Source organism: Gallus gallus, chromosome 1, assembly GCF_016699485.2.
Source record: "Gallus gallus isolate bGalGal1 chromosome 1, bGalGal1.mat.broiler.GRCg7b, whole genome shotgun sequence".
Taxonomy (NCBI): domain Eukaryota; kingdom Metazoa; phylum Chordata; class Aves; order Galliformes; family Phasianidae; genus Gallus; species Gallus gallus.
In genome coordinates, this window is record NC_052532.1 from 194,957,977 (window position 1) to 194,971,593 (window position 13,617).

Consider the following 13,617-nt stretch of genomic DNA (forward strand, 5'->3'; position numbering starts at 1 on the left):
CACCGCCCCCATGGGAGGGGGGGCACCTCGTGCAGGGACAGCCCCACTCTAACGCCAGGTTTGGGGGGTTCATAAGGCGGGATGTGGTGGTGGGGGGGGGGGAGGTCCCCAAATCCGGGCTGTGAGCGCCGGCAGCGCCCAGCGCGGCTCCTCCGGGCCCTCCTCCCCTCCCCGCCCCCCCCGCAGCTGTCGGTGCGGCAGCGCGGGGCGATGCCCTCCATCCGCCGCACGGGGGGGTCCCGAACCCGGCCTTCCCGTTCCTCAGTCGCCCACGCCCTCCCCCTTACAACGTCCCCGGGGCTCCGCACGGAGCGCTCAGCCCCGAACCCGCGGCTGCGGGCGGTCGGGCTCAGAGCCGCGGCCTCACACGGACCGCCCGGCCCGGGGCACCCGCGGCGCTCCCCGCACCCCGCGCGGACTACAACTCCCGGCATTCCCCGCGGCACTACAACTCCCGGCACGCCCCGCGGCGCCGCAGGCCCACTACAGCTCCCGGCATGCAGCGCGCTCCTACACATCCCAGCACCCCCCGCGGCGGCCCGGGCCCTGTCTGCCGCGCGCCAGGACTACATTACCCAGAGTGCCTCGCGGCGCGCGGCCTCCGCGGTGCGATGGGGGCGGCGCGCTGGGCGTGTCGGGAGCGGTAGTCCGCGCGGCGGCTGTAACGGTCCCGCTGCGGTGCCCCCCCCCCCTCCCCCCCTCCGCCTCTCCCGCTCCCCGCCTGCCGCCGCCGCCCCCTCCCCCACTCGCTGGCGGCTGCGGGCTGAGGCAGAGCTCCGGCGGAGGGAGAGCAGCTCCGGTGGGGGGGAACCGCTCCGGCTGAGGGAACGACGCCGTCGCCTGAGGAGCCGCAGGTGGGGGGGGGGCGTCCCGCCGCGGGGCTGAGGGGGGGGGGGGGGGCAGAACGTGAGGAGAGGGCGGGGGAGGGGGGGCTGAAAGCGTGAGGTGAGGGGGGGGATTGGGGGTGAGGTGATGGGGAGGCGGGGGGGGGAGAAGGGGCTGAGGGCTGCGATAAGGTGAGGAGGGGAGAAAGGGTGAGGGGGTGGGGGGGGGGTGGGGACAGGTGTTGGGGTGGGGGGTGGAAGGATGAGGTGATGGGGAGGTGATGGGGGGGGTTGGGGGGCTCAGATGGGGTGAGGTGATGGGGGAAAGGCGGGGAGGTGATGGGGGTGGGGGCTCAGGTGAGGTGGGGGGGTCGGGGTGGGATGGCGTGGGGGGGCTCTGAGAGGAATCGGGGGTGGGCTGGGAGGGGTGTCAGGCTGGGACAGAATGGGAGAGAATGGGGCTAAATTGGGGACACGGTGTGGGGCCAGCAGGGCAGGGCTGCAGTGGTTGGGGTTGGGGGGGGGGTGGGGGGGTCGGGGTGGCACTGCCTGGGGCTGTGAGGGGACCGAGGGCACAACCCGTGGGATGCTGAAGGGGACCCCGGGGGGGTCCGGCCCTTGTCAACCTCCGTAAGCCTTTGTGGTGGAGGGGGTTTGTTTTCAAAGCCCCGAAGGAGAAACGCGTTCATCTCCCCCCCCCCACACCCCCCCCCCCCCCCCCCCCCCCCAAAATTTTGGCAGGAGGCCATGTTGTGTGGTGTGATGGGTTGGCACGAGCCTGGGGGGGGGGGGGGGGGGCACAGAGAGGGGCGAGGAGGAGCTGGGAAGCGGCTGTGGGAGCACCTCGGTGGGTTCTGAGCCCTGCAGGGAACTCCTAAGGTGAGCTCCGAGCCAAGTTTCACCTTTTCTTCTCGTGCCGGAAAGGAAATCGTGTTCTCAGGTCTGTGCTTCTGCATGTCGGTTATTGCCCTCCGCCTGTGCAGCTCTGTGGGTGCCTGCGGGCTGAGGGAGCCCTGGAAGGAAAGGGGTTTGTGTTGGAGAGCGGGGGAACGCCGCGGAGCCCTCGTGGAACTTTGCTGGGAACGGCACCGGTGGGCTCAGGGATGGCACCGTGGAGCCTTGGAGGCTGTGAGATGTGAGACTGGGGGCTGTGTTTTTTCTCCCGGTGAAGTTCTATTATGATCTCCGAGTCGTTGCTTCAGTGCTTCGTGATTGGCACTGCGGTTTGCAGGGCAGCTCGGCGCCGTCTGTGTGTTGTGGGCTGGTTGTGCCACGGAGGTGCTCAGCAGCACACAGCAATGGCATAATAATCAGAAAAGGTTTTGTGCTGGGCTGGGTTCTGTTCTGTTTTATATACAGTTTCCTCTCTTTCTCCTTCCCCCCCCCCCACTACCCCCATGAGGAGCTCTCAGGTCGTGCATTCCCACAGCCCGAATTACCTTCAGAGTGCATTCGTTTGCTGCTGGGTGCTGTGGATGGAGCAGTCGGGGGCTCCTTTTTCCTCCTCTCCTGGACAAAGGCATGGAGGACGAACCAGCAAGAAACCCCAAGTGGTTCTGTTGACGTTGATGATCAAACTGTGATTTTAGGATGCAGCGGTGTGTTTATTTTCGGTGCTAAATAGAGATGGAGGAAGCTGGGGCTTTTTTTGCGGGGGAGGATGGGGATGTGAATGATGGAAACACCTTTAGGGAGACGTTCAGCTGGGCTTGATTGCATCAACCGCATTATTTCAGGAGATGTTGGCTGTGAAGTGCTCACTGATTGGGACTCGGATGGAGCGGCGATGCTGAGTGACGTAAAGAAAGAGGAAATCAGCACCAGGAGAGCAAATGTGTATTTATTGATTTTTGTTTGGAGTTCTTTCTGAGTTTTGAGCTTTAAGGATTCCTTGGGTTGCTTGGGCCTCTGTGGTTGAGAGCGTGAAGAAATGAGCAGACGCCCAAACAGAAAGCCCAGCACAGGAGTGTGTGTGGAGTGCTTGTCCTTGTGAGGTGACCGACTGCAGTTGGCAGTGTGTTTTCAGGCAGAATGTACGTTAGATCCCACGGCTCCAACTTTTGCTCTGGAAAGCAGAAATCCCGGATGGCCTCGTTGTGCATCTCATAGAGTCACGGAACGGCTTGGGTTGGAAGGGACCTCAAGGATCATGAAGCTCCAACCCCCCCACCACACACAGGACCACCAACCTCCACGTTTCAGACCAGCCCAGGCTGCCCAGGGCCCCATCCAACCTGGCCTTCAACACCTCCACGGATGGACGGGGCATCCACAGCCTCTCTGGGCAGCTGTTCCAGCACCTCCCCACTCTCTCTGTCAACAACTTCCCCCTCACATCCAACCTCAATCTGCCCTCCTTCAGCTTCACACCATTTCCCCTTGTCCTGCTCTTACCTCCCCTTCCAAAGAGTTAAAATACCTCCCTCTCACCTTTTTTTAACCAAATGTTAGCGTTTTTCAGGATGATTCTCCCCACCAAATGATGTGCGTAGCATGGCCTGATGCATGGATGAGCCCAGGGAGGTGTTTCAGACAGCCTGGTTTATCCTTGGAAGACTTTTGGGGGTTGGAATGAGATGATGTTTATGGGCCCTCCCAGCATGAGCCATTCCAGGATTTGGTGGTTCTCAGGTTTTCTGAACCTGTCCAGCAATTGGAAGTACAGCTTAAAGAGAAGCCTGGACTCTGTTACTGCATCGTAAGTGCTATAATAGTTATAATACCTATAGCATATGGAAGAATGTGTCGTCGAGGCCCTTTTGGGTCTTAGGTGATAGTAAAATATCTTTGCAAGGCAACAAGAAGCCTGCATTGCAGTGGGTGAGCTGCAGAGGGGTTTTTACCACTTACCTTTGCAGTTGAGCTGCAACAGAAAGCAGGAAAGGGGGAAAGAAGGCAATGCTGCCCTTGGTGCTTCCAGAACGTTTCTCAGGCAGGTGGAAGCTCCTGGGAGAAGCACTTCTTTCTGTTACAGGCCTGGAGTTACGCCTTCAGTTGAGGTGCTGAAGTTACAATTGAATTGTGTCTGACTTGATCTGCTCTGTCTAGAAGAGCCTGTCGATTTCAGCTTGGTTGCCTGCGCGCAGAAAGCACCCACTGCAGGTTTGTGTTTGGTGCAGGGCGGTGTCTGCTCTTGGTGAGGCTTTGGGGGCAGTGCTTTTGGGTTGGCATTGATGTTTGAGTTTGGAGGTGGAGCTCAGGGCTGGAGCTCACCAGGTGCTGAGTTGGGAATCGGTTTTATGTAGAACTGAAGCTCCAAGCAGAGACAGAGGACAGACTGAGACCTTTGTGCCCTCGGAGCTTAGAAACCTTCGCTGTTCCACTCGTAAAGCTCTGCTCATTTCCAGTATCAAACCATTGGGACGGGAGCGGATGAGGTTGTCAAAAGGGAGACACAGGTTTTATGTCTTCCTTTCTGAGCTCCCTCTTTCCTTCAGTCTGGATTATGGTCCTCATTTGTCTTCTAGTCATGCTTTTTGAGCTTGATTGTATCCGCAGAGGCTCTGATTTCCTTTTCCGCAGTGCAAGAGCTCTGTGTACTTTGTGTTTCCTCCGTGACCCCCCTTAAGCTCTCTTTGCAGAGCTGAGGCTCTCAGCAGTGCCGTGGCTCTCCCTGGGTGGACCGGGAGGGGGGAGAGGCACAGCACTGTGCTGATGTCCTCCTGCAGGTGTTGGTGTGACAGAGAGGTTTGGGAAGCATCCTTATGTCAGCCCGTGTGCTGGGAGAGGAGGGACTCCAGCTCTGTGTTTGGGGCTGAGCTGTGCACAAGAAAGAAGGTAATTTTTGTGGATTTTAATTGTTGGAGGGTGAGATGGTGCATCTGACAGCTGGCTGTGATGGACGGGCTCTGGCAAGGTTTGATGTGTTCATAGAGTGACAGAATGGCCTGGATTGCAAAGGCCCACAGTGCTCATCCAGTTCCAACCCCCTGCTATGTGCAGGGTCGCCAACCAGCAGCCCAGGCTGCCCAGAGCCACATCCAGCCTGGCCTCGAATGCCTGCAGGGATGGGGCATCCACAGCCTCCTTGGGCAACCTGTTCCAGTGCATCACCACCCTCTGGGTGAAAAACTTCTTCCTCATATCCAACCTAAGCCTCCCCTGTCTCACTTTAAAGCCATTCCCCCTTGTCCTATCAAGGAGTTGGTCTCATTTCTTAACGTGCCATAATCTTTCTGATCAATTAGGCTGCGTTTTGCTATTTGAAATTTGTCTTTCACTCTGTTCTTATTTTTCCGTCCATAGCATAGCACTGAATTGATCCCACTGAATACCAGAGGGAAATGTCAGCAGCAGTGTTATGTTTGTGTATCCAGACCCGTGTCAACCTGATTTCCTGTGGAAGTGAGGATGGTGGGTTTGTGCTGTCTGCCCACCAGGAGTTCCAGTTGGTGCTTGCAGACCTTCAGGGGCCTTAACAGCAGAAAGCAGGAGAATGGGGGGGTATGTGGGGAGGAGGAACCACACAGGAGGTGAATGCCTTTGTGGAGACATCAATGGGAAGTAAGTACCTGTTGGTCTCACTGGCTTTGGAGTTACTTCTCTAGGCCATGTGTTCTGTGTCACTGTGCAGCAGTGCGTTGGTGCTTTTGCTCGTTGGGTGGCTCACCTCAACCCGGGTCTGTTGTTTGTTCTCTCGTTGGTTCAACAGCAAAAGAAAAGTTGTGGGTTTTTAGGGGTTGTTTAGCTCTGCTTCGCCATGGGAATCCCCAACATGGCCCTAAGAGCCCAACCAGGGCAGGTTCTGCTCTGAAGGCTTATGGAGCATTTGCAGATCCTCCCAAAGTTGGGTGCTCTGAGCACGAAGCAGTTCTGAGAACCACACCTCATCCTTTGTCCTGGGCTCCAAACAGGAACGTGAGCGTCATTTCCAGATGGGTTCTTTCTTATGTTTCTTCTCCTTCCTGTCGGAACCCTGTGGGGAAGCGATGATGGTGATGGTGGTAGTTGTGGCATAATGCTTTGCTTTCAAAGAAATGCACGGGGAATGAGATGACACAACTGGTCAAGTTAGTCACCAAAAAGGCCCCCGTGCCCTGGGGAGGTGCTGGTTTGCGTTTGGCTCTGCTCTCTCCTTTCCCTCTTTCCTTGAGGGAAATGGTCACCTGGAAAGCTGGCGGATGGGAAAATGGAAAGTAAAGGTAAAGAGGGTTTGTCGTAGCTTTCGTACGATGGCTTTCTCAATGTAAAAAAGGATGTTGGAGTGTGTTTGTAGACTGAACATTTCTGGGTTCCATGCCTTAGCAAGGGTTCGAGATTTGGGAGCATTACTGACAGCAAGCCTGGAATATTTCATGAGAGAAAATGTACAAAACTGGCAAGGAGAGAAGAGATGCCATCGTGCCCACTGGGTACATCTCATTCTTTGATCAAATGGATGCAGACTGCAGCAGAAGTCAAACCAGACCATCACATCTTGGATTGCTCAGGTTTTGTTTCTTACAGTTTTCTGTTGAACGTAATCAGAAAGTTCTGGCTTCTTTCAGGGCATCAAACTCTTCTGTTTTTTGTGTCAGGAGTTAAAGCACAGTGTTTGGGCTTTGACTTCCTTTGACATCAGGCACCCAACTCTCCAAATGTGCTCGAAATATGGGCTGTATCATTTTTATGTTGGAACCACCTCATGAGGACGAGCCTGCCTTTCCCTATTTCCTTCTGGTTCTTTACATGTGGATGTGTAGGAGATGGAATTCCACAGGTCCATTAAAGACAAAAGCTGTCCGTGCTCTTCCCAGCAGCTTTCCGAGGGTGTTCCAGCAGGTAAGTTGGCTCCTGTTCTCCAGCTCATCCAATGCAATGTGAAACTTTGGACTTAATTACACTCGTGTCTGTATGTATGGGTATTTTCTCATGCATGAGACAACTCGTTGCGGGTTTATGGACAAGCACAGTTGGAAGTGCCCTCTGGATGGTGATGATGTTAAATGCTTGTAGCTCCGTACGTGGCCCAGCGTGTTGCTGGAGAAGCTCACTGCTGCCTGAGGGAAGACTGGAAGACATTGGAGCATGGCCTGCCCTTGGGATGGATGGACAAGGCCGCTCACTGCCATGGCTGGCAAGTTCTCATAGAATCATGGAATGGTAGAATGGCCTGGGTTGAAAAGGCCCACAATGCTCATCCAGTTCCAACCCCCTGCTATGTGCAGGGTCTCCAACCAGCAGCCCAGGCTGCCCAGAGCCACATCCAGCCTGGCCTTGAATGCCTGCAGGGATGGGGCATCCACAGCCTCCTTGGGCAACCTTTTCAACCAAGATGATCAGTGTCTGTATGGACAGCAGGACTCTGAGGGCTCATCCCCATTGAAAAGCATTCTGCATTAAGCCCCTTAGAATTTAAGGTGCAATTACTCTGAAATAGGTCTCCTTTTGAACGTTTATTCCGTAATAGTTTATTCTGGAAGTTATTTTCTTTACGTTCCTGTGTAGGCATGTCAGAACTTAATGAGACGTTAAATGGCTTTTGCAAGAACTGCAGCGTATTCCACACGTTTTTCAGGTTCCATGACGCACAGGATAGGCAGCCTGAATGTGATTTCTACCTGGGCTGGAGAACATTTGGAGGAGGGAAGAATCATAGAACGATAGAATGGCCTGGGTTGCAAAGGCCCACAGTGCTCATCAAGTTCCAACCCCCTGCTATGTGCAGGGTCGCCAACCAGCAGCCCAGGCTGCCCAGAGCCACATCCAGCCTGGCCTTGAATGCCTGCAGGGATGGGGCATCCACAGCCTCCTTGGGCAACCTGTTCAGTGCGTCACCACCCTCTGGGGGAAAAACTTCCCTCTATCCAATATGCACAGCAGAGAAAATCTGAAGTCTTAAGATACAGTGCTGCAAATTGGAGAAATGTTTTTTTACCGTACCAACAGTGCAGCCCAGCAGCCAAATTGGAGTGCAGCTGAGACTTCTGGGCATGGAGTGCTCTCCATTGGAGCTCAGTACGATATTTTGTTCTGTAATGAAATGAAAAAGTACCTATCATTGTTTCACTGCCTGCACATAGCACACCAGCGTGAGTTGTGGGGCAGGCGTTGGTTGGGGTTGGTTTCCTCTGTGGTAGCTGAGTTACGCTGTGGGCTCTGGAGATGAATGTGGCATCGTATCTCTTCTCATCTGAGTTTCAGCTTTTTGTTCTTAATTCCTGTGTGTTGAGCTCAACCCCGGTTTGGTTTAACGTAGAGTTACCATCAAGGAGCAATGCCATGAACTGCTTTAACCTCAACTGTTTGGAATGGTAGATAAGAGCAGGACAAGGAGAAATGGTTTGAAGTTGAAGGAGGGCAGATTGAGGTTGGATGTGAGGGGGAAGTTGTTGACAGAGAGAGTGGGGAGGTGCTGGAACAGCTGCTCAGAGAGGCTGTGGATGCGCCGTCCATCCGTGGAGGTGTTGCAGGCCAGGTTGGATGGGGCCCTGGGCAGCCTGGGCTGGTCTGAAATGTGGAGGTTGGTGGCCCTGCGTGTGGTGGGGGGTTGGAGCTTCGTGATCCTTGAGGTCCCTTCCAACCCAAGCCATTCTGTGATGCTGTGAAGCTTTTCAGGTGCTGTTGGAGCTTGTGAATCAGAGCCTCCCAGTCCAGAACTTCTGAAGACAAGACATAAAGCTGCTGCAGTTCCTGGCTGCCTTGGAGTTCCATGCAGTGAAGCATCCAGCACGAAGCGCTTTGTTCTCCCCCTCTCTTGCCCAGGAGCAGTGCGGAGGTGATGAAGGAAACTGGCCACAGAACCAAGCAGCTCTTGTGGTCACGTCAGCACGTGGGGCTCTCCAGGCCTTGTGGTCCTTCAATGTCCATTACACCCTTTTCCTAGTTAAACTGTGGCTTCTCCTGCGGTGTTCCCATGAGGATGATCTCACCAGCTCAGTCTGTGGATGCAGGATCGCTTCTTTATGCTTGAAGTCATTTTCCAGGTCAGCAATGGCCCTTTGGAACAGCACTGGGCTCTTTGTCAAGGCCAGCAGAGCCCCACTGCAGCTAACGTTGTGCTTGGTGATTTTCCTTGGCTGACTGCATTCAGGGCTCATGGGCCAACCCTAAACCCATTCAGCACGCTGTGCTGTCATAGTACAGTGGTGATTTTTGGATCAAAATGTCATGCTCAACTAAAGTTGCCTTTATCAACTTGGTGCTGAACCTCAGATCTCAGAAGGAAATGGTCTTTTTTTTTGCCTAGAGCTGTTTTCTATAACTTTGTTGACTGTCATTAATTTTTGTTCCTGTCCTTTTGAAGTCAGGATCAGGTCTGCTTCCCTTCTCCCTCACAGAGCTGACATCTGCCTCAGTTATCATTACCCAAGTCATCTTTTCACCCTATTCCGATGTTCTGTTAGAAATACTCATCTTCTGTGTGTTCTTCCACATTGCAGAAGAGATGAAAGAGGAACCCCCGGGCTCTCAGAAGTCAGAGGACTCTTTGAGGTCTCCCAGTGCCTCTGAGGCCCCATTCATTGCAACGTGGAGCTGATGGAGAGCTCAGGAGACCCTGCAGCCCATTCTCCTCCTTGAGTCAAGGCAGTGTGTCTCCGGAGCATCCCAGACACGTGTTTCTCTAATTCTCCCCTAAAACATATCAGTTTAGAAGGCACCTCAGCCTCCGTGGGTAGATGGCAGTTGTTGCTTGGCTGCCAGTTCAGCTGAAAGCTTTTCCAGTGTCTTCACTTGGCAATATTTCTTTGGCAGATTGAGATGCTTTGCTCCAGGGGACGTGCAGAGTAACCCATCCTCGTTGTCTCCATCCTCGCTGGTAGGAGCGTTGTGGTCTCCCTCAGCTTTCCCCCTTCTGGGCTGAATGAAGCCCTTTAATCTGTTCTCATAGATCATATTGTTTCTAAACCTCTTCATGCTTCTGTTGCTTTGCTCTGTGCTGTGCCATGCTTCCTTCCCTCCACGCACAGTCAGTGCTCCATGGCCTGGTCGCCATCGTATGAAATGAACCTCTTGCTCTTTGCCACCCATCTCTATTGAGGCAGTCTGAAATGCCCCTTTCCTTTTTGGCACATCCATGATCCTGTTGACCTACAGTAAGCAGTTATGCAGTGTACCTTTAGGTTACTCTGTGTGGCCCAGCAGCCTCGCTTACTGCTCCGCATCCCCTGCCACATGCCCATCCCTATTGACTTCCATTGGGCTCTTTTGGTTCGACTCCATTTGATCTCACCGTTCCCATGCTGTTACATCTTTTGCCTTACCCTGCGGTTGCTTTCATCAGGATCCCTTAATAGTTTTTCAAGTATCTTCCCATTGATTGCAGGGGGGGCTCAATCTCTAATTTGCTGTAGAAGCTTTTCAGAACTCCTCTCTGTAGCCGTTTCCTCTTTGATCCCAAAAGCACTTTGAAAGTTTGCCTCTGAATATAAGTGGATCATCTATATGCAAATTCCTTAATTTTTCCTCTGCTGAGTTATATTTGTAGAAAATCAACATCTTCTAAGCAATGCCTGTTTTCATTATGTTGATATTCCATTAAGATGGTAACTGAAAAGCACAAACGTCATCCCAGTTAAAATCAATTATTGAAATCAGGACATTCTGAAGTCGTGATTGAATTACCAGGCCTGGATGGATTGAGATGTGAGGACTGTGAGGACTTCCACTCCAGTGCTCACCACGGCTTTATTGGCTGTAATGAGGCTGATTTTGGTGCTTCTGGAAACGAACCACGTGGCATTACTTGTGCATGAGGCTTTGTACCCCTCCTGTCTCCTCCATAGCCCCACTTGTGCCTGTGCAGTCGTGTACCAGAGCCTGTTACCCATTTTCTCCCACCATAACACGCTGAGCTCCTGCTGGGAGCCCCAGCATTCATTATCTCTGTGTTACTGATACCTGCAGCAGAGCTGAGCCTTTCTTCCCACCTTGGGGCTGTACATTGCAGCCCTCACTTCTCTTTCTCACCTGAACGCTGTAGGACTCCTGCTTTTAAAGCTCAGTCCCACCCTCATCTCACCAGGTTTGTTTTGTCCTTTTACTCATAGGAATTTCATTTCTTCCTGCTCGTTATTCAGACTCCTCGCATCTATATATAGCAACAGAAAACTCGTTTTCTTTGCAGACCCTCCTGTCTGCCTTTGAACCTCATTTATCCTTCTGTGTCCTTCTGTCCTGTTTAGCTTATTCCTTTCCTGGATGCATCAGCACTTTCCTCTGGGAAGGTGTCTTTCTAGTAGGGAAGATGCTGGCTCTGCAGTTAATGATCTCCGTGTTCCCTGCAGAATAATTCCATCACTCAAACCCAAATATTCTCAGCAGCAGCAGGAGCTGCTGTCATGCATGAGAACAAGACTCCAGCACTTGCAGACTCCTGCCTGCTCGGCAGGCAGCTCCTACCAGATCCTGCTAGGTTTCTCTTGGCACGCTTCAGCTGTAGAATGGGGAAGAAGAAAGCCTGGCATGGTACCCTGCAGAGACTGCCAAACCTTGACTTAGACTTTCCTTTTCAGTTCTTTTCCAGGATCCTTGCAGTATTTTTTTTCTCCTGCTCCGTTCCGGCTGATGGAGAGAGCTGCCTGTCCCCGTGTGTCCAATGGCTTCTTTTGACCAGCATGGTTAACCAGTATTTGCTGTCCTCTGTCGAAAGAGGAGGTCGATGACAGTCAGGTATCTCTTGGAGGTGGCCCTGCTGTTTCACAGGGTCTGTTTGCAGAGTCCAGTTGCTCTGAGCACAGCCTAAATCAAACAGCAGGAGACGATTTTGCTCGGTTTTCCAAGGTCATTTTTTCCTGCCAGCCCCAAGCGCACACACACGTGCACGCACGTACACATAGAATCATAGAGTGATGGAATGGCCTGGGTGGAAAAAGACCCTCATCCTTTTGCTCATCCAGTTCCAACCCCCTGCTATGTGCAGGGTCGCCAACCAGCAGCCCAGGCTGCCCAGAGCCACATCCAGCCTGGCCTTGAATGCCTGCAGGGATGGGGCATCCACAGCCTCCTTGGGCAACCTGTTCAGTGCGTCACCACCCTCTGGGGGAAAAACTTCCTCCTAATACTCAACCTAAAACTCCCCTGTCTCACTTTAAAACCATTCCCGCTTGTCTGGTCACTATCCACCCTCACAAACAGCCATTCCCTCTCCTGTTTATATGCTCCTTTCAAGTACTGGAAGGCCACAGCTTTGTGACACACAGCACGGGTGTTTCTCTGGCTGTCCTTGACTTCCTCGTGCTTTCCCGATGCTCTTCATGGATGTTTGTGGCTGTGTCAGGATGCCTTACAGCGTGCCTCTCCTCTCTGTGCTTTACATACTTTTCTTCTCTACCAAAACAAAGCCTGATGCTCGTTGCTTGCATCCAGCTCTTTTTTTTGCAGACATCTGCTCGGGCTGCTTTCTGGCTGGCCTCGCTGGCTTTAACCTTCTCATCCAAAATTCCACGTAACAGGATTGTCTTCGGTGGAGCTTTGCTGGGTGTCACAGCCTGCTTGAGCCTCGTGCTTTTACGTCATGGGGAGAAGGGCAGATCTCACAGCTGGAGAATCCAAATCATAGAATCACAGAACAAGAGAATATCACAAATTCATAGAATCACAGAATGGCTTGGGTTGGAAGGGACCTCAAGGATCATGAAGCTCCAACCCCCCCACCACACGCAGGGCCACCAACCTCCCCATTTCAGACCAGCCCAGGCTGCCCAGGGCCCCATCCAACCTGGCCTTCAACACCTCCACGGATGGACGGGGCATCCACAGCCTCTCCACTCATCGTAGCCTCATCCAGCACCTCCCCACTCTCTCTGTCAACAACTTCCCCCTCACATCCAACCTCAATCTGCCCTCCTTCGACTTCAAACCATTCCCCCTTGTTCTGCCAAACGTTAGACTATGGGGGACAGGAGTCCTGTTCTTTCCACATGCATGATTTACCTCTTGTCCACCATATCTTTCCTGTTCAGGATACAGCAGGAAGGGCAGTTTGCTGCCTAAATGAAACAGGAGGAGAGAAATGAAACACTGGACGATGCCCTGATACCCACGGTGATGGCTTCACTCTTCCTCCAGCAATCAAAATCTGGCTGTCAATCTACTGCAACCCAAAGGGAGGTTGCAGCCAGGTGGGAGTAGGTCTCTTCTCTCAGGTAACAGTGATAGGACGAGAAGTGATGGCCTGGAGTTATGTCAGGAAAGGGTCAGTTTGGATATTAGGAAGGATTTCCTCTCCAAGAGGGTGGTCAGGCACTGGCACGGGTTGCACAGGGAGGTGTGGAGTCCTGGTCCATGGAGGGATTCAGGAACCATGGCGATGTAGCACTGAGGGACGTGGTCAGTGGGCACGATGGGGCTGCACTGGGCCTGGGGATTTTGGAGGTCCATTCCAACCTCAGTGATTCCACAATTCTATGTAAGAAAGGAGATCTTCACCGCCCTTTCGTGGTCATCTGGTTGGGTTCCTCCATTGTGTTCCCTATGGAGTCCTTTCAGATTTGTACAGATGTTTAAATAGCACCAACTGCGTTCCACTTGTATGGAGATGGCTCCTGCAGGAAGCTCCTGATGTCAGCACTGCAGAGGCTGTTCTGGTGCCTCACTCGTCTCGGTTTGCAATTCAGGCTGATGCCTTTGATCTGTGAAGCTCTTGATTTGGATCTTATCTTCTCGGAGACCCTTTTCCCCGGGTTGTGCTGGCAGCCAGGATTAGCAGGGCTTACTTCACCAGCAATCTTGTTTTTCAATCTGAAAGACTTCAGCAGAGTTTCCTCCTGGGGTGGAGGTGGCAGAGATGCTGGAATACATTTCTCTGTGATATCGGGACTTTCTGGCTATCAAGATAAGCTGCAGGGCTTACAGATCACTGGAGGCAACTGGA

At 53.1% G+C, this 13,617-nt stretch overlaps 1 protein-coding gene across 44 annotated transcripts in view; it reads left to right on the forward strand.

Annotated features, from left to right (window-relative positions):
- Positions 1-743: 743 nt before the first annotated feature.
- The window catches only part of FAM168A (family with sequence similarity 168 member A), a 149,347-nt gene continuing 136,473 nt past the window's right edge, over positions 744-13,617 (forward strand). For 28 of the 44 annotated variants that reach the window (XM_046912062.1, XM_040659622.2, XM_040659609.2 and 25 more), the window contains exon 1: positions 744-854. Coding sequence is in view for 1 of the 44 variants with exons in the window: in XM_040659601.1 (XP_040515535.1) it covers positions 12,738-12,865 (128 nt within the window). In the remaining 43 variants the exon portion in view is untranslated. Of the gene's footprint in view, positions 855-1,619; positions 1,704-9,413; positions 9,562-11,257; positions 11,415-12,722; positions 12,866-13,617 lie in introns of those variants that run through there. The other 16 variants (XM_046912075.1, XM_046912073.1, XM_046912076.1 and 13 more) reach the window with 4 other exon arrangements.